This window comes from Melanostigma gelatinosum (genome assembly GCF_949748355.1).
Source record: "Melanostigma gelatinosum genome assembly, chromosome: 6".
Classification (NCBI taxonomy): domain Eukaryota; kingdom Metazoa; phylum Chordata; class Actinopteri; order Perciformes; family Zoarcidae; genus Melanostigma; species Melanostigma gelatinosum.
Window position 1 is genome coordinate 11,063,705 of NC_136639.1, and position 19,320 is coordinate 11,083,024.

The 19,320-nt window shown below is 41.1% G+C and overlaps 1 protein-coding gene across 1 annotated transcript; it reads right to left on the minus strand.

Annotated features, from left to right (window-relative positions):
- Positions 1-5,518: 5,518 nt before the first annotated feature.
- Positions 5,519-18,825, minus strand: rasal1 (RAS protein activator like 1; the record flags this gene model as incomplete). Its single annotated transcript, XM_079269725.1, has 21 exons — positions 5,519-5,667; positions 5,802-5,878; positions 6,043-6,175; positions 6,772-6,907; positions 7,353-7,490; positions 8,431-8,603; positions 9,182-9,326; positions 10,265-10,402; positions 10,543-10,735; positions 11,168-11,280; positions 11,603-11,667; positions 12,851-13,004; positions 13,146-13,263; positions 14,135-14,226; positions 14,402-14,542; positions 14,708-14,789; positions 15,293-15,422; positions 16,745-16,806; positions 17,189-17,302; positions 18,398-18,454; positions 18,761-18,825. 21 exons carry the CDS (start codon positions 18,823-18,825, stop codon positions 5,519-5,521), a joined length of 2,475 nt encoding a protein of 824 aa, XP_079125851.1.
- Between the last annotated feature and the right edge of the window lie 495 nt (positions 18,826-19,320).

Consider the following 19,320-nt stretch of genomic DNA (forward strand, 5'->3'; position numbering starts at 1 on the left):
CCGGCTTGCGATGCTTTGAAAAATAGGCCAATCTATGATATACATTTGCAGATGTGATATATCTTTAAATTCAAGCTCAATTTGAGTCGATGGCGTAAGTTTAATTTATTTTTATACTCTTCTATATAGTAAATATAAAGATGGCCCACATATCTATACACAGGCACATGTTAACATGAATACATCAAATCTGGCAAAGATGAATTTGTCAGTATGTCAGGGACTGTTGAAATATGTACGACATGTTATGGACGTCTTATATTACATAGTCTTAGCGTATGCTGCTCTCGTTACCTGAATGTGGAATCTGTGTCATTGATCCCCTGTGGGACTCCAATAAATACAGTAAATGTGTCCTTATTATTGGTGGGGGAGCTTTAGCAGCATGAAGATGTCCGTTCCCCCCCCCCAAATGGGCCATTTCTCTTTTTCTACTTGTCCAGAACATGGGAATGGATGCAGTCAGCGATCTCTGTTCAGTTTGAAGGTGAAAACTGCACGCCTGGGTTAAATAGACGCTATTTCTTGAGGTTTGTTTTAAGTTAGCTGGAACAACAGATTGGTGAGGTTGACCTAAGTCAGTTGTCAATCAAAGTACACTGAATTACATTTTTAAAAGGTCCTGAAAACACAATACAGTTTTCTCCCAAAGTTAAGTTTTGTTATTTTACACGACATTGTTTTTGGTATGTGTCCTTGCATTTGTGTTTTTTTTTTTTTTTCTTGTTTTTTTTTCAGGGGCTTTCAATTACTTTTCTGCGTCAACTTTCTGGCAACTGCAAAGGCTTCAACAAACTACTTAAAAGTATTTGTAATGTGATTTTGGACCCAGGTGTTAAAAACAAATATTGTTTGCCGTTTCCCATCTCAAGCTCTCTCCTTCACCACCTTTTTGACTCCCTTTATAATACGGGACAGCAAGAGAGAATGCTTCCAACCTATCAGGGAATTTCTTTTCCATGTTGAGAGAAGTTTAATTAACCAGAGGAATCCAAATGTTTGCTTCTTCGACTTTTCCTTTCCATGTGTTGGCCTTGTAGCATGAGTGGATTGCAGGCCCTTAAGACTTTTCAGGTGTGTACAGACTTATATGGGATTGATGAATAAAACATGGTATGGTGTTGGTCTGATTGAGAGAGAGGTGGTGTATATGCAATTTACTATTTTTAAGATCTTATACATGATTTTTGTGTAGCAAGAAGGCATTTATTTGTTTTAGATGACAATGGATGTTTTCTTTATGGGGTACCTACTGTACCTCATGGATTCTAAAACAAAGGGGTTGCGATCCGAAGATCACATTCTGTGTACTAGAAAACATATATTTTTGATGTCTTTTTTTTTAATGATGATTGTCTCTAAAAGAATTATTACACAACATTGCTGTATAACTCTGATTAAGATTCATACCATACTACTTTCCATTTGATCAGAAGTGGAAGAAGGGGTGGAATCACTTTAATCCTAACGTATGAAGTCTACAGTTGTACTCTCATAGTATCGACTGCAAACTGTACTTCTCTTTCTAAATGATACCTTAACATTTAGTGTGGATATACTGTGTGCTTGTATCTCTTCTGTGCGAGTGTGTGTGAATGTGTGCCGAGTGCGTCTTCGACAAATCTTAGGTTCATGTCCTTTAAAGATACAGTAATGTTCTCCGAGAGGTGCATGTTAACCAACTGTGAGCAAGTTTATTGACGATGCATATATGAAGGCCAATCAATGGCAAAAAAGGCAAGCACAAATGACATCCAACTCATGCTTGGAGGGCGAGGAGCGTCCCCTGGTGCATGACTTCTATCGCTGCTCTTCTGCTCGCTAAGATTTCACCTGCTTGTGAGTGAGTGTTTTTTTCTTTTTGACAGTAGGTGGGCGGAGCCAGTCACCATTGTATCACTGAATTGAATTGGTTACAATCATCATCGTTGGATTGGCCGCATATCACTCCTGACACAAACGCTAGGTGGCGGTGTAAAGGCGGGTTTCAATCCGCCTCTAAACCGTATTCACTAGATCTAAAACACGCGCACGTGGATCTCATTTGTGCTCACGGATTTGACATTTATTTGCCTTCTTATGCAAAGCTTTTTGCATAATAACATTGTAGCTTCTTTAGAGATATCACCCAGGTCTCCTGGTGATTTAGCACTGTGGTTTTGCAGCTTACTCCAGTTAGTTAGAAAGCTTTGTTCCTCTAGCGTGTTTGATTTAAGGGGACGAGGCAGCGTTTGGCTCCTCTCCTCACTCTTTTGACCACATGTAAAACAAAGATAGTTTTACATCAGAAGTACCCATTTTAATTGACATTTTCAAATCATGATTTTTGTGGTTTCATTTCTCTTAAGCGGTCTCTACATATTGCTGTTTAAAATGGTTCGTAAAGAGAAACTGAGATCAACCAAAAGCAAGATATATAGAGAGACATTGATTAAACTATGAAGGGCTTCTTAATCTATCGGCCTTTATTGAATTGTGATGACCTTGTTGCATGTTTGTGTGTTTCTTGTGGAAAAATAAATGTGCCCTGGACTGGGGTAGTTTGTTTGACCTTTTGTCATCTTGGCTCCCCCCTTATTTTTCCCTCCACTTGGTGGCATGTCCTCCACCATTTCCTTCTGCCCAGGCAGCTCTGTGCTGTACTCATTATATGGTTATAAATGAGCTTTGCTGGAGCTGTGGAGTGCAGCAGAAATAGTTCTCAATGGCAGTCAATTTGCATTACGCTCATTTTCTGTAACTATATGTTGTTGCTGTGGTTGGCGCATATATAGACAGGCCTTTCACCAAGGGAGATCAGCTTACCGTTTAAAATGCCCCTCTTTCGTCAGGCACTTACCCATCAGTTCAGGTTTCAGTCTTCTCCTTTCCCCCCCTCCCATTGCTCACCTCTCATGCCTAATGAGAGAGCTAGAAGCAAGGGCGTAATTTCATGAGGCAGTTTTGGACCACTTTACTTTTTACAGTCTGAACACTAACGATATATTTGTGGGGGGGCGGAACTAGACCAGATCTTCTACCACTCAAGGGACTGATTATTTATAGATTAAGGGCTGATTGATTGAATTTTTCCATAACTGCATCTGGCAGGAACATAGTTGGAAACAAGTGGTGGGTGAGTGTCTTTCTTCTTGAGGCAATTCATAGGCTACACCTATTGTCAGCATATCTGCTGTTCTTAAAAATGATCTTTCTAGGCAGATGCCAGAATCCAGTGTCACAGAAATAGGTAATTTAGTGATTCCTAAAAACACACTTTCATACAAGCTTAATTGTATTAAAATGATTAATTAATTAACGACAAAAGATACGGGAATGAAATATCAAATATCCAGGCTGGTTCCAATGTGTGCAACATGGTTCAACTTGAAATGAATGCAGCTTTAATTCTCATGACTTTATATCATTTGATCCATCATTGAGACGGTTGCAGGAGGACTGGTGTTTACACGGCCCATGGGATATAGAAGAGTCCTCAGGTTTGTCCTAATCCGGCGTATAATTGTCATTTTCTTCATGAACATTTAGCAATTCTCCACCTTCCATCATTGTTACCGTATTCTTCGCTGCGATTTTTTAAATTGCAATGCCAACTTTTAGGTGCATACTGCCACCTACCATACTGGATTATGTAGAACAGGATCTAGCCTGGATTTCCAGTATCAATGAGATTTTTCTTTAACTGCCAGTTGTGTTGCGTGGTAAGACAGGTGGTTTAATTTGTCATATACTTGTGGATATTCAGCCTTAACTGATGAGGCTGACGATCTGGAAAGAAGAGGAACATATACAGACTGCTGAATGAGGTCATTGTAAAGTCTTTAAAAGTCATTAAAAAGTCATAATGAAATATATCACATAAAAGTGATTGAATGGTATGTCTAAAAAAAGGAATAGTATAGTATGTTGACAATTAACAGTATATGTCATAACAAATTATAATTATATAATATATTATTTCACAAGAAGGCAAATGTATAGTACGTCAAAATTAATTTCATAAAACTCTTATTGTATGTCAAATCTTAAAACTCGGTGGGGGTTATATGCTCAAAAAAATTGCGTTATTATTGCTGCCTCCTTGACTTTAATTCTACCCAAGTTAACTTAATAAATATATAAGGTGTCATTTTTGTTTTTCAGGGGGGGAAAAAATGCCACCAGACATATTAGCTGACACAATAGTTTACGGAACAATGCAGTCGCGTTTACTTCACATTAAAAATCCACTTGGAACAAACCATCATGGTGTATTTGCAAAATAAAGTACAGGCAGTAGTGTTTTCTCTTCTTTTTTTTCAGAATAAAAGCCATCATTCAGGGAGTAAGTGACGTCTGAAGTTTACTCTAGTTGAAGAATGTAGAAAATTGATTGTCATGTCTGGCATGTGTACTAAGTGTTACATCTAAAGACAGGAAGAGTGTTGACGCCACTCATAAATATCCACAGTTCTTCCTCTCAAGGAAAGACAGACACTACACTAGCTGTGCCGGAATATAATGGAAACAGCTCCACAGACAGGACGGCCAGTGAGGCTGTCTGGGAGATCACAGATTTGATTTCTATTACTCTCACTTACCGTCTCTATGTAAGGGAAAGACACTGAACATTACTGCTCTATGGGAAATGGCCTTACAACGTGCCTGTGTGTTCGTGTGTCCCACAGATATGTAGAGAATTGTGTGATTTGAGTGCTTCAAAAAGCATTTTAAAAACTAATTTGGCCTCTCAAACATAACCTGACAACTGTGAGCCAAATATTGTGGCACAAAAATCGAAAGAAACTGTAAACGTATCAAATGGGAACATCTCACATGATTGTTACTTCTATTGTCTCTATTATATGTCTGGACATACAATTGTTAACATGTAGATATTACCCTGATGACTTTAGGAATGGCTACATCAAATGTTAGGACTTTTTAAATATGCAAATTAGATCAGAACCGAACAGTTAAGATGGCTGGCCATAGCACCGAAACAAAAGCACATTGTTTTGTATAAAGGGACCAAAGCAACAATTACATTAATATTATTTCTGCTCATTGTACAGGCAGCATTATACTGTGGCATGTGCGCCAGTATTTCAATAACTCATGGTGCTGTGATCTACAACGTTAATGTGACTGCTACATTGCGACGTGGTGATAAATTGCCTCAATAAAATACAAAACGTTGATGAAAGCAAAGTCAAAACACCTTCAGGTACTGTAGATTACACTACAACAAGCTTTTTGCATAATAAAACCCTGACTGAGGTCCTGTACAGTATCTCAAAATATAAAAGCTTCTTTTCACATTTCACAACAAGTGTATAGGCCATGCAAGAGATTGTCATATCATGATTGCTGCAAAGACCCTCGCCCCCCCCCCCCCCCCCCCCCCCTTTATCGGCAGGTATCATAATCTCTCCCCGGCGCTGTTGAAGTCAGTGGCAATCAGAGAATACAAAAGGTTCAAAGTGGCAGGATTCCCTTTTTACAGGCATTAGTAGTGGGATCCAAGTCTGTGTGGAGTCTAGGGATTCAGAATAACACTGGTGCCGTCCTCTTTTTCTCTGCACTGGAAGGTGGCATGAGCCTGCTCCAGATCCTCTATCACCACCAACAGCCGGGCAGCAACGCTCTGGCCTGGCTTCATCAGCTGAACATTGCATTCTGCACCATCTGTGAGGCAGGAAGTGTACAATGCTATCCAACAGATATAGATAATCTTGATGACAACACAAGGCCGTCCACATGAATAAAAATCCCTCCACCATGGCAGAAAATGTAGAGTTTAGATGGAGCTGCAGCCTCACCTGGGTGAATGTCAGAGTTGATCGGTTCTCTATTGCTGGATGTCTGATCAGCGTCTGGCATCTCTACATATTTTTTCCTGAAATATATATCAGAAATATGAATCTTATGATCGCTGACTATTCTCCAAACGCAGTTTTTTTCTTTGCAGGGCGATGCATTCCTGTGTTGCAACATTGACCTCTAGTGTGCAGTAAATGAACTGCATGCTGTAAATGTTTACAGACTGTTTCCTCCACCGACCTGAGTTTGTCTCTGCCCTGGAGAAGCTGCTTGAATATGGTCTGTGTCTCTACATCAGGATCCAGCGGGTCACTCCAGTCACCCAGTGTCACAGCTGAGTGGGTTCTACTGCAGCCTATAACTGAGAGCCGGCCTTTCATTGAGCAGTGGCGCTCCTCACACTGGTAAACATTACATATCATTCAACTTGCCAATTTGACGGCAGTCTCATGGTAATACAAGTTTGCACATGTTTAATGCTAATAGTCCTGGTGGCACTCAAACCCCAGCACACAATATTACCCTCGGAACACATGTTGTATAAACAATAACTGATGAAACATTTCTGTTGCTCAGGACTGTGAAAACCCACACAAGAAATGTAATCAGATGTAGCTTACAGACGGTGACTAAATGTAATTGGTCAGAGAAAATTGCATTATGATTCTCAGAGCTTGTTCTCCACTGATGCAACAAAAACAAGGCGGCTACAAATTGAGGGTTTATTCATTAAATACGGATCAGCAGGAGCTCATTTGCTCTTTGAAGCAATCAACAAGCAAGTTGACCGGGAGTGAAATAATGTATGTCGACGGTCAACAATGCTTGAGATGATGTTAATTCCTGATGATCCTTCTGGGGGAGTCGTAGGTGTAATTCAAAAGTATTTTACATCGATACATTACATCCTGAGTCCCAATGGAAGGATTTAGAAGTTTGTGCAGCTACAAGTAATGAAAGCAGGATTACCAGCACGGCCCGCCTGCAGACAGCAGGTCCACTTGCCACTGCGATGAGCCCCTGGGTGGAAAGAGGGCAGCATGCGCTCATTGTAGATGCTGACTTTCCTGATTGCCGACAGCCACTGGTTCAGCTCATTGACATTCTACATAGACACAAATATACCATGAGGTGGTCTATTAAAGTCATTCTGAAGTCAAAGCAGGAAAAATGTTGCTATGCAAAAGTAATCAACTAATAATCCTTGAAGTATTACAGTAAATGGTAAATTAAATTACATTTTTGTGTTTACAATATATATATTATGCCTTATTAACAATTAAATATGGATTTATCAATTTGTTTATTTGATTTGGACAGAGCATGTTAATGAACATCAGTGTAAAAATACAAGCTGTAAACATGCCAGAGTTAGAAAGAATGCTATACCATTGTCAGCTTAACTGTCTTTGATCTAAACTTTTCTATAAGAAAGCCAAATGTCAAGAAAGTGATGGAAACAGCGGCAATCCAAGAAAAAGGATTTTCGTGGCAAAGTGAAAAAGGTCAAGAACTTTTTTGGTGACTGACTGGTGTCAGTACCAAAGCACCTTGCACTGGATGTACATGGTGTGCAGCTGTCCGTCGTGGTCCTGGGTGATGACCTGCATTACATTCTGCTGCTGAAAGGCATTCTCATCCACCCTCTCCACGGCACACACACAAAGAATAGGGATTGAGGAGCGCACCTGCAACAATTTAGCCACAAACCACAACACCAATAAACAGAAGTATGCAGGCTGTTCAGGATGGATCATGCTTTTGCATCAGGCGTCTACACTAAGGTTTAAGTGAGATAACATTTGATCACAGAGCAAATTATCGGAGCAGTGAGATCCTTTGCACGCTTAGATTTTAGATTAGGATGAACCATTTGAGACAAGGAGGAAGTGAAGATGAAATCAGCATCGCAGGAAAGGCCACTTTAAAGTGGAAATCAGCCACTTCCAGTGGGAGCTCGCTTCACTGAGATTGGAGTGGTTCAACATTGAGTAGAGGGGCCAGGACATTGTCTACAATCTGATTTGCAATGTTAGCATGAATATCCACAGCCTGCAATTACCCCGCGCCTTTATTCCAGTCACACAAAGCCGAGACTGGCTCAAAGAGATAGCTTTTTACTGGGCTAGAGAGAGCCTGCTCCCCTCTCCGTCTCCCTCTCTCTCTGTCTCTGGCTGGTGAATGAGAGGAGATCATTATCACAAGGTTAGGCACCACATGGTAATATAACTAATGATGTTCTCACATGGAGATCAACATGAATACAATAAAGTGAGCTGGGGATGACTGAAATGGTTCCTCTTTTTATGAGCCAAGTTGATAAACGTCCTGAAAAGGGTAGACGCAGTGCTTAATTCATCCTCAGAGGGCATATCAGCTGCTTATATAGGATGATATTTCTGGCTTGTATACAAGACACTGGGAATAAATAGGCCTCTGTCTGGCAGACATCACTTGTGTTTTGGCCCAGATGTCACAGTAGAAGACTGATTCAAGAACAGTACTAAGCTACATAGCAAAAATATGAAAACTTGAAACAATGGCTGGTTGCCAAAATGGCGAGTAAAGTAGATAAACAGATATAAATATAAACATCATAGAGCTATAACCTACTGGTTCAGTACTAACCTGCCAATCAGCCGTCTTGGCGTAGGACAGTGTCTCACTCGTCAACCAGAAGTAGCGTTTCTTAAAGGCAAAGCGGGATAGCAGTTGTGGTCCCTCTGCCTTGTGTTTGTGAAGGTACGCCTCTTTAACTGTGACTGAGGGCATGAATACAGCCCTCTGTGGCACCTCAGACACTGCAGAATGAAGTTGAAATAGTTTTAATCAGAGAATGTAAAGAAACACATGTTTTTGCGTGTTCAAGTCTTCATTCTCTGTCATTTGTCATTGTTGGTACCTCCGCCTCCATCACCACATGAAGGACAGCTTCAAAGAGGCATAACAAGCCTCTTTTTTTCTGTCCAACAAATCCACCTGAAGAGCATTAAATGTCAAACTGGCCTTTAAGAGAAAAGAGTAGGTGTGGTGTGCAGGAGGCAGCTGAAACATGATACATCAGAGGGGGAAGAAGCTTCACAACAACAGCCTCGCTGACACACGACAGGAAGAAAGCAGGCCAGAACATGTTGGGTAACCAGTGTGGCGTGTACAAACGCCTTCTCACTCCAGCTCCCTGCCAGCTCATTAATTATGTCATTTCTTTTCTAGTCTTCCAGCTAGTTATGAATATTTCACCACGATGGTATTGTTTTGCTTAATCCTGATATCAGCTGGGAGGTGCTCACTAGCAGCTGGCCGGTGGCTGATTAGCTCAACAGCATAAGCTGCTTTCCTTTTAAGTTTAGCGGTGTGTGTTTACTATTGTCATCCTTACCAATGTCATGATCGATGTCAATCAACTTGTCCAGGAAGTCTTTGACAGAAGCCACACTGCGTAGGATGATGGGATGAAGAGGCGCCATCCACTGCTCCTTTCCGTGACCCAGCTGAAGGCCCAAGTTCCCGACACTTTGCAATGCCTGGTGACCGTAAAGACACAATTTCCACTCAACATTCACATCTTCCACATCAAATCCCCAGTAACTGACAGAACTCAGCGTGAGTGACTGCATAGCTCAAAGTCGGAGATCAAAAGGGTCCCTGAGGCCAAGCATGCTGAGAGGCCCTTTGTCCGGCCCACACCTGTCCTAGGGCGAGGAGGAAGTCCCTCTCTACACCTCTCTCTGATGCTCGGCTTTGAACCGCAGTCTGGTTGTGGCACAGACAGAGGTAAAAATAGCACGTTCTCTTTCTCTGTAGAGGACCCATGGCAACAGCACTTCAGCACCATGGACAGCAACCACAAAACCCACACGTGGGAGAACAACAAGTTTTCACTTTTCTTCTAAAATGACACCCCGGTTTATAATGACATCGAGGGTGTTGATGAAAGAGACAGTCGGGGGTCCCTTTCTTTCTAAATCATGGGGAGTTCTGTTCCGATGGTTTCATTTGATTTATTTCCACATAAAACAGGACGTTTGAGTGGGTCTACTGTTTAAACTTTATGGCAAACAATGGCATGGCTCTACTGCATACTTGGTGTAGTTGGGAAAGCAATCCACAGATTCCAGCCTCTGGGACATAAAAAACGTGTTTCACAAAAAGGAAACCTATATCTATAGGTTTAGGTTATCAATAAAATTGACATAAAACTAAGTTACTTTGGGCAGACATTGCTGACTTAGCATTGGGCATCATTCCACACAAAAGCACTGCTGCCTGCACATATAGTATAAACATTGCACGTTGCATTCCTGCTTCATATTTACTTGTTTGACACTTGCAAATTAAAATTCCTCAACATTGCCAGACAGCACGTGTCCTCGCATCCTGTTTACTTTTTCAGACAAGTGTGATGTCTGGAATAATTTAGCCATAACAGTGTGTGTACGTTTGTCTGCATTGTGAATTGTACCTTGGCCAGCAGCAGTAGCGTTCTGCTTGTACGTGTATCAGCGTGCTGATCCCTCAGCTGGAACAGTTTAGGTGTGAGGATTGCGGGAGCGAAAAAACGCAGGAAAAAGAATCCACTGATGGCCAGATACTTCACATCCTGTAAAAATGATATTAACAGCTGTAATGGTAGTGCATAAATGATTAAATGTCAAACAAACAAGCTCTACAGAGTTATTAAAATGCCTTGAAGAGGTGTTTCCAGCTGTTTTTCTTCTGTGTGTTTTGCTCCAGACTGACCTCATTCTCAGGTTCAGCAAATTGCTCCTCTACTCTCTTGTGTAGCTGTTTGAAGGCCACTCTCATGACAGGAGGACACTGATCGACTGAGCCCACGATTGATTCGATGATGCTGGTTAAGTAGCTCTGCAGCATCTCCACACTGCTGTCCCGCACCTCTGCCTCTGACACTGCACCTTTAAATGAAATTCGTCTTCACAGAGGAGGACAGACAGCGTAAATGACTGAATCCCTGTGTCAAAAAACTATAGAGTATACACAATCCTAAGACACAGCACCGGACAGTAGACAACGAGTGGAAACAACAAACAAGGTGATGGCAGGTAAATCTACTGCAGACAGACGGCACATTAGATCCTCGATAGACATCTCAGGGGGCTCATAGCAGTTGCCAAGCAACAGCCTCCCCCCTTTTTTTTTCAATTTTCTCACATTGATGTCTTCCTCTCTGGGGTGAAGTGTAAAGGAAGTGGGCAGTCTCCTTAAACCATATTAACACATAGATTGTGAAGTACACGCATGGACATACAACCATCACTTATCATTTGTGGCTTAAGACAAGCATCCAAAGCAGATCTGGACTGTTTTTAGGTCAGAATAAAAAATAAATCATGGTTTGTGTTACCTTGTGCGGTTCAGATCGATCTTACATGGGTCCAGTTCAATGTACTTCTTCTCATCAAAGATGCGGTTGATGATGGGCTTCAGCACCTCGTGGAGATACAGCATGCCAACAGCCTGACAGCAAAACAATACCAGATGTTAAATACATCTCATTTGCATCTGTGATACAGGGATTGTTTTGTAAATGTGTAAATCTGCATAATACAAAGCGCAAACAAGGTAGAGTATGATGCAGCACGGGGACCATAGGACATGTAACTAACCCAGTAGATGTATTTAATAGAGATAGGAAATGTTCAGGAAGAAAGTAGCAAAAGATTAGCCAAAAAGATTAGAAATAATTAACTGTCAGATCATGATTTCACTCAAAGTAGCAACAGAAAAATCAATCACTTACAATTTCTGATGAAATAAAACAACAGATACATCAATGCACCTTCATGAACTGTTCCATGGCCTTGGAGGCGAGGGAGTTGGAGCGAAATAAAGTGTTTGGATCAGCTATGAGAGCAAGACAGAAGAGAGATGGATTAGGTTTTTTAGAAAATAAGAGCATCATTTAACATGTTCCCATAGCTTTTGATAAATATGATTTAAAAAACAACACGGCTGACCATGAACCACAATGTCCCTGGTTTACATCTGGCAGGGACCTTTGTTGAACGTCATTCTCCATCTCCCTCATTTCCAGTCAACTCTCTACTGTTGTCTGTCCACTGTATTAAAAGCTTCCAATATGTGTAATAAAGCAACATTAAAGCTTTCACAGATACCCTCATCAGGCACATAATCAACTCTACGTAAATCTCTGAGAGTGCTTTATTAGATTTAACTGAAAGCTATTAATACAGTGTGTGGATCCGTTGTCTGTTTCTGCCCTCAATTCAGGCTTTTGGTCTCACGTGTTCATGCTTTCTATTTTCTGTTTATCGGCTAAGAATTGATCTTCTTTAGAAACACAGAGCCCAGTGTCACAACAGAGGGAAGACTGACCTTGCTGCAGCATTACATAAATCCTTCAATGTGGCGATACGTAAATATCCACAGTGACAGGACTGGGTTGCCAGGTAAAATAGTCTGGTTTTAAAGATCAGAACGTGTGGAGAAATGTGGGTTTTTGAACATTTTCCTTTTCTTTAACCCGGTGCCCAATTTTAATGTCTGCTTGCGACATCTATTCTTGACCAAGCAGTTACAGTTCGGATCATGTGGAGTTGCTATGGTAACATGGGCACTATGCTTATTATCTCAAACTACACCAACTAAACTGAACCCGCAGAGCAGAACACTGTGTGAGTCTGTGTGAGTTTGCAATGGGGGTGTGGTGCGGAGGCAAAAACATGACTAATACGGACAACAGAGAAGCCATGAAAAGAATGTTGGGTGAGTAAATAATTGGCATCAGGGTAGAAAACATAGTGCTGTTAGACTTGAGCTGCCCACACATAGATAACAAATGTTCAGAGACCTTGATGTCAATTCAGAGTTTAAATAGATGCAGAAGGTTTCTCTGACTAATACAAACACTGACGAATAGATTATGTACGAATGTTTATTATGTAATCACAGTTGTTACATGCTAAATGTTTTGAACTAATATCTCTGCATATCTGCCGTTTCCGTAAAGGTAAAGGTAAAGGTTCGGACTGATCGTGATCGAACATTTGAAACAGTTTAATCTTACTGGTGTTGTTGACCTCTCGCGTGTTGAGGTAATCCAGGAAGGGCACCACCAGGCCCTGGCCCAGGTAGATCTTCACCAGGGTCATCGCCACATCCTGTCGGCTCTCAACCGTGTTGACCTCCTCCAGCATGGTCAGAGCACTGCTATCCTCCACCTGCGAAGAAGAGAACTCAGGTCATGAACCACTACTAACATGTACAAGGAGTTTTTCTGTTGCCTGAAATCCAACACAGATTCAGTGAATTGTGGTGGAGTCAAATGCATTACGCTACTAAACGATAACAGCGATCCCGACCTCTGTAGGGGAGATGACTGACTCCACCAGAAGGTGAATGAGGGGCTGATAGTACACAGACGGCAAGATCCGGTCCTCCACCAAACGCACCTTCAGACGCAGCGCTCCCAGCTTGCCACTGGCAACAGAGGAAAATACCACAGAACCAAAAAAATATAGAGATATTCAGCACATCTTGATCTTATCATGAGGTAGGCTCCCATTAAATAATATCATGGAAAAGAAAGGGAAAAGTGTCTATGACAGCAACCAGAATATTATCTGGAAAAGAAACAAGCATGAACTCCTGGACTACCGGTACTTGTTCTGTGAGTGAGGACAACCAATGACACTTGCACTGCCATTTGCACTGTTTTTGCAAAGTACTTTGTATGTAAGAACTGTGTGAAATCCATAAAAACTGATTCAACTGTTTACGTATAATTGCATATAATTCCTAAACGATCTTAGAAAATGTCAATATTCTTGTAAGGTGTGACACCGATAGTATCAAATCAACAGTAAACAGTGACACTGAGGGTTTGTTAAATGTCTGGTACAATATTATAACAGGCTTTCTAAAAACAACGTTACGGTGTCCTCGCGGTCAGGAAAACTCTCAAAGAGGTAGTTTTAACATTCCATAGGGGATATGTTTTGCTATTACTGCTCTTTTTTTAGGTTAAAGTAGATCTCTAACCAGCTTCTACCAGTTCATTCCCCTTATATTCCCTTTTAAGTCATTTCCTATTGAACCTCTTTGATACTATTGATTTTGGCAGTTCACTCAGCTTTCTTTGTTCTCAAATAACAGAGATCTGGTTATACACCTGTGCTAGTTCATTAAAATGCATGGAAGAAAGCACGGAGGGGAACAAATACCTTTCTTGAGTGCATTTTAACACACTGATTGCTGGTCAATTTGCATCTTAAAGAGGAAATGCTTGTCTTAGTTATGCAAACACACAAAGTCACCACACTGGACGAACAAGCAGACTCATAATCCTCACCCAGCATCAACCTCATTGTTTCCCAAGGGAAGCAAACGAAACCAGCTCTCGACCGAAGGTGTCTTGTGCAAACAAGCAAAAGGGATTTCCACCTGTGAAAAGAAAGAACAAACAAGGATACGATATCATGAAGGAAAAACAACTTTAAACTTCATGCATATTTTGGTGGGAAAATACTGTGTTTCCAGGTGAAGCATATTGTGTAGTGATCACAACATGAAATCTGTAAAGAAAAGATGCCATCCTACATAATTATTGCATCCTCACCTTTCCCAGAAAGTCATTTTTGCCCACCATGTCCCAGTCCCAGACCTCCACAGTGACAGTTCCCTCCTCACTCAGCTCCTCTGGATCTAACTCCAGCTCCAGTGTTTCTCCCCAGTGAGGGAAACGGTTCTTCTTGATAATCTAAAACCCAGAGGGTCGGGGTGTTAGGATTCCTAAAACCTTACATGTGTACACTAATATGAAATAAAATGACAGACAACCAAACAACCATCAATTACAACGGCAGAACATGCATCTCTGGCTCGTCTGAAACCAATACTGCACATGCACGCACGTAGAGCTCACCGAGGTCTCTGCACTGTGGTTGTTGAAAATAACTCTTGTAAAAGGATCAGAGGTTCCAGAAATATCTCTTGGAGCCAAGTCTCTGTGGGCATCACCAGAACAAAAGACAACAGAACTGATCAATGCATTTGAAAAACTCAACAAACTCATATTACCTCTTCTGCAAATTGAATTGGTAAGCAAAGAAAAAACAGCTGAAACGTTCCACTTGACCTTATTTCTTCAAACTTGATTCACATTCATCTGAGCATGTTTGAATAACACAGTGTCAAGCTCTGATTTACATGCTCATTAGTGCCCTGCCTGGGAGGAAGAGATTGTAGCCTGGGGCAGTGAGGGGTGTGATAGTGGCAGTATGACTCAGGAGGAGAGTGTGGAGGCCTGCGGGTCGATGCTGATTAGATTTCAGCACAGAAACACTGATGGCATTGCATCTTCAGCTACAGCAATGTAACTTCTGACTAATTAACAGTGTAATCATTTTTAAACTACATAGAGATGTCATGGCTGTCCATTGTTATCTCTAGATGAGAAGTGATTTCCCCTCACAGCAGAGGCAGGATTTAAAGCACACAATGATGTTACCTGGCTTCAATGACTTGACATCGCAGGCTGATCTTCTCTGTGTCTTTCAGTAGCTCCAGGCTCAGGTGGATTTCTCCCTGGACTTCTTCATCAGGGTCGACCCTCGTCAGGTTCATCCAGCTGTCTAGTCCTGACCATAGAGACATTATTCATTAAAACAGCACTCCTCTCAAAGCATCAAACATTAAGAGAGGATAAAAAACGGGAAAACTAAGTATGCAAATCATATTTTTGTAATTAATCAACTAATTGCTTCAGCACTAATGTCAAAACGGTTACCGGTAGTTCTAAACTTAATTGAGAGTTGAACAAGGAAAGAATTAAGATCTCCTATGGCAGAAATGAGTTTAGAGCTGAACCGTTTAGTCAATTGATCATGATCACCAAAAAAATAATGTGAAACAATTTTGTTTATTTAAACGTTTCAAAGCAAACAATGCCGAACATTCCCTTGTTCCAGCTTCTCGATTAAGATTAACTTTATCTTATCTTTGTTTTATTCAATATTAAACGTTAAAGGTATTTTTTTGAATTTAGATTGTCGATGGGGGGAAAACAAGCAATTTGATGATATAACCTAATGAATTAACTAATTGTTAATCTTTATGTTTTTGAGTAATATGTTTTGCAAAAATGTCTATAATGCCAGCGAGTAGGCTACACAAGGTGAAGGCATGCACGTGAATTATGTGATATTGTTTTGTCAGTCATGTCATATTCACTGCATTCTGTTTCATTATTTCAGAAATATCACACATAAACGAAATATCACACATAAATGAGGGTACAACGTCAATATTCCTGCGAGTGACTAACTGACTCAGTGTATCGCCATGTAGAGATGAATCACGCGAGTGAAGGCCATGCCAGGTGGCTCTGAGGGAAGACGCATCGATATGCAGCAAACATTCCCCGGTAAACACTTTGAGCACTCTAATAAAACTGCAGCTTCATCACGACATACGATGTTTGAAATGCCGTGTGTCGGGCTAGGACAGTGCAGAAAGTGCTTGGGTGCACGTGGAGGTAAACAGCGTGACTCATTTCTTGAATGTGAAAGCGTCTATGAGAGAGCCAGACGTTAAATGGTTTGAAGCCATTTGAAATGCTTTGGCTGTTCTCCTCATTTCACAGCGCTGCGGGCTTCCTCACAAAAGGAAGGTTTGTGATGCACAATGAAAAGAAACCCAGTTTATGCAGACAAGCACCGGGATAGTCGTCATAATAACACATGCATCAATGTGAATGATCATTTTATAGCCTGTGAGTTACACAGTTCAACTCTTAAAATAAATGGAAGCAAGTCACAAGAAATGTGCGAGAGAGCACTGAGAAACATTCCCAGAGACTCCGGCTAAAAGAGGCATGTCTCCTCACCTTGGGTCATGGGAAGCCATGTGTGTTTAACCTATGAGCTGGCACCCATCCTGTTACAGATTTGTTCAGTCATACCTTTAGCTTGAGATCCAATGGCTTCTTTGCTCAGAGTTATCTTTCCGATGACATCATCGTGGCTGTAGAAAGAAGTAAACATTGAAGAGATTATCTAATGTAATCAATTGAAAACGCTTTCAAAGTTGTTTGATCTTGGTCGAGGTAAATGAGGTGAATTTGAAGACTGATTAGAGTACTGGTGGTCACGAGAAGAGGAGGAAAAAAAACTTTAATCACTCAATCTGGGCAACCATCTGCCTGATGATGTTTGTTTATTCAAAGCTCGGAGTCTTTTTCCCCAAAACGTTTAAACTATATGAGGTCCATGTTGGCTCAATCATGAGGCAAGTTAAGCAAACAATCGTGGCTTGAAGGACTACAAATCATCTGGCAAACTCCGTCAGTCGAGAGCAGTGGTTGGATGTGGAATCATTTTGATACAGCTTTGTATGACAGTGTTACCCGATTGTGTCTTCGTCCATGACATGAAAGGAGAGGGAATGGAACCCCATCGGGAGGTGCAGTGTGTACTCTTCCCCCCAGAAAGGACTGAGGTTCTTCCACACTGTGGCAGTCCTGAAGAGAGAGGTTTCACATGGGTGCTTATTAGACCTTATACGCAGAAACACATCACATGAATGTATGCAACAATAGAGACCAGTAGAGTGACGGCAGGAGTCCGTACCGGAGGGTAGACAGATCACATGCTTTTTCCAGTAATATGTAAAAGAAATACTGGGGTTTTGGACCGCAGGATGATTTATGGACGAAGATAAAACGTGTGCCTTTTCAGACTTTTATCTTTTATCGTTGGTTCTCCTATTATCGGTAATGTGTCCATAACACTAAGTACCGAAAGTTGGCAATGAATGTCTGGTCAGATATTATTATTGAAGTACTATTTAGATTATTATTTTGCCAATATTAGACCATCTAAATAAAAACAGATTTTAAAGAAAAACAGGTGTATATTATTTCAAGAAAGGTATTGACAAAAATCTATATTTCAGTATCTATACCAAACATACATCATATTGTTAATAGGTTCAAAGGATTTCAAAGAATACCCTATAAAGGGGAAATCTTTTATCAGTATCAACCTTTCTATTTCTAAGAGTGTACTGTACTGACCACAATCTACCAGCCACATCATCCATGAACATCTCACTGGAGGAGTCAATTGGCCAGTAACACTATCAGATATTTTAGTGAGTGTCGGCAGTGAATCATTGCGCTGTTTGCTGTAACATGCCAGATGGAACAACAGTCATTGCAATCACCCCATGTTTGTTCTTTCACATGTCAGACATTTTCTTTCTCTCAAATAAATCTGGATTGCTGTCAAATTGCACCACTTGGAAATATCACACTGTACTACATCTGTACTTTTCACACTCAAACTGAGAACACCTCTGAACCAGCTTCCAGCATTCTCCTTGGTTACACCAGGAGCTCACTGCAATAATTGATGCACCCTCTCCATGGTTACCTGCGGGTGTTTTAAAGGCCGGACCAGTATCAGGTTCTCTGCATTGCATGAGCCATGCTGTGGGCACCACCACCTTGATCAAACACTCTGCACTCGGGCTTACATGTGCAGAGAGTTGTGGGAACTGCAAATATTCCAGCACATATATTGCAGATCTTCATTTATAATCAGAGAGAACTCACCTGGCCACAACTTCATTGTCAACTTTTACAATGCAGTATGGATCACTGGTTCCGGAGCTTAAGATGACAATAAAAATACATGACAACATGAGACATATTAGGATGGTAAATTTTGCCGGTTGGTAAACTTAATCAGTTTAAGTATACTGAGGTCAATTCGAGCAGACAGACCAGACTCACCTCTAATTCCTTTAATTTACATAATTCACAGGAGACAACGTACCAGAAATTCGCGTTTCAAATCTAAGATGAATTTTCTCTGATCAAATAAACCTGACAAATTGCTATTAAACGGTGTTGAGACTAGATACATTATAAGACATCATACTTGACAGAAACACATGCCATTCAGATATTACTTACACGTCTTTGGCCGGGAGGTTCCTGCCCTCGACAATTCGAAAATAAAGAGATGTATTTTTGGCCATTTTAGTCGAGGAAGCTAATAATCCAATTGATCCTGCTCCCATTCGCTCTTATAAATAGTGCTCTTCCCCTCCGCAAGTGAGTTTTCTTCATTTCATGGCACCTTTGGGCGCGTGACACCGCACAGCCCACCAGTAGCGCGCGACAGAGGCGCGCATGCAGCCCCAGTCAGTCCAGCAGGTCGAGCACAGAGGGTCACTCAGTGTGGGCAGCTGAACTGTGTTCAGGCGATGCGTCCGTCTTATATCTGCTCTTCTTTTAAACGAGCCAAATTAACCCGTCATGAAATGTCCACTCTGAAATAAACATGATCGAATGAACTGCAGTCACAACAGCACAAGACATTATTTGTTGTCATATCTGACATTGCTCACTATCTGTTTGTAATTGACGTTATTGTGTTGTTATTTTTTTTTGCGCTTTCGTGCTAATTTATAATGTCCGTAAACGTATGGTGATAGCTAAGCAGGTCCTCAGGAGCCTCCCTTCTGTGATTC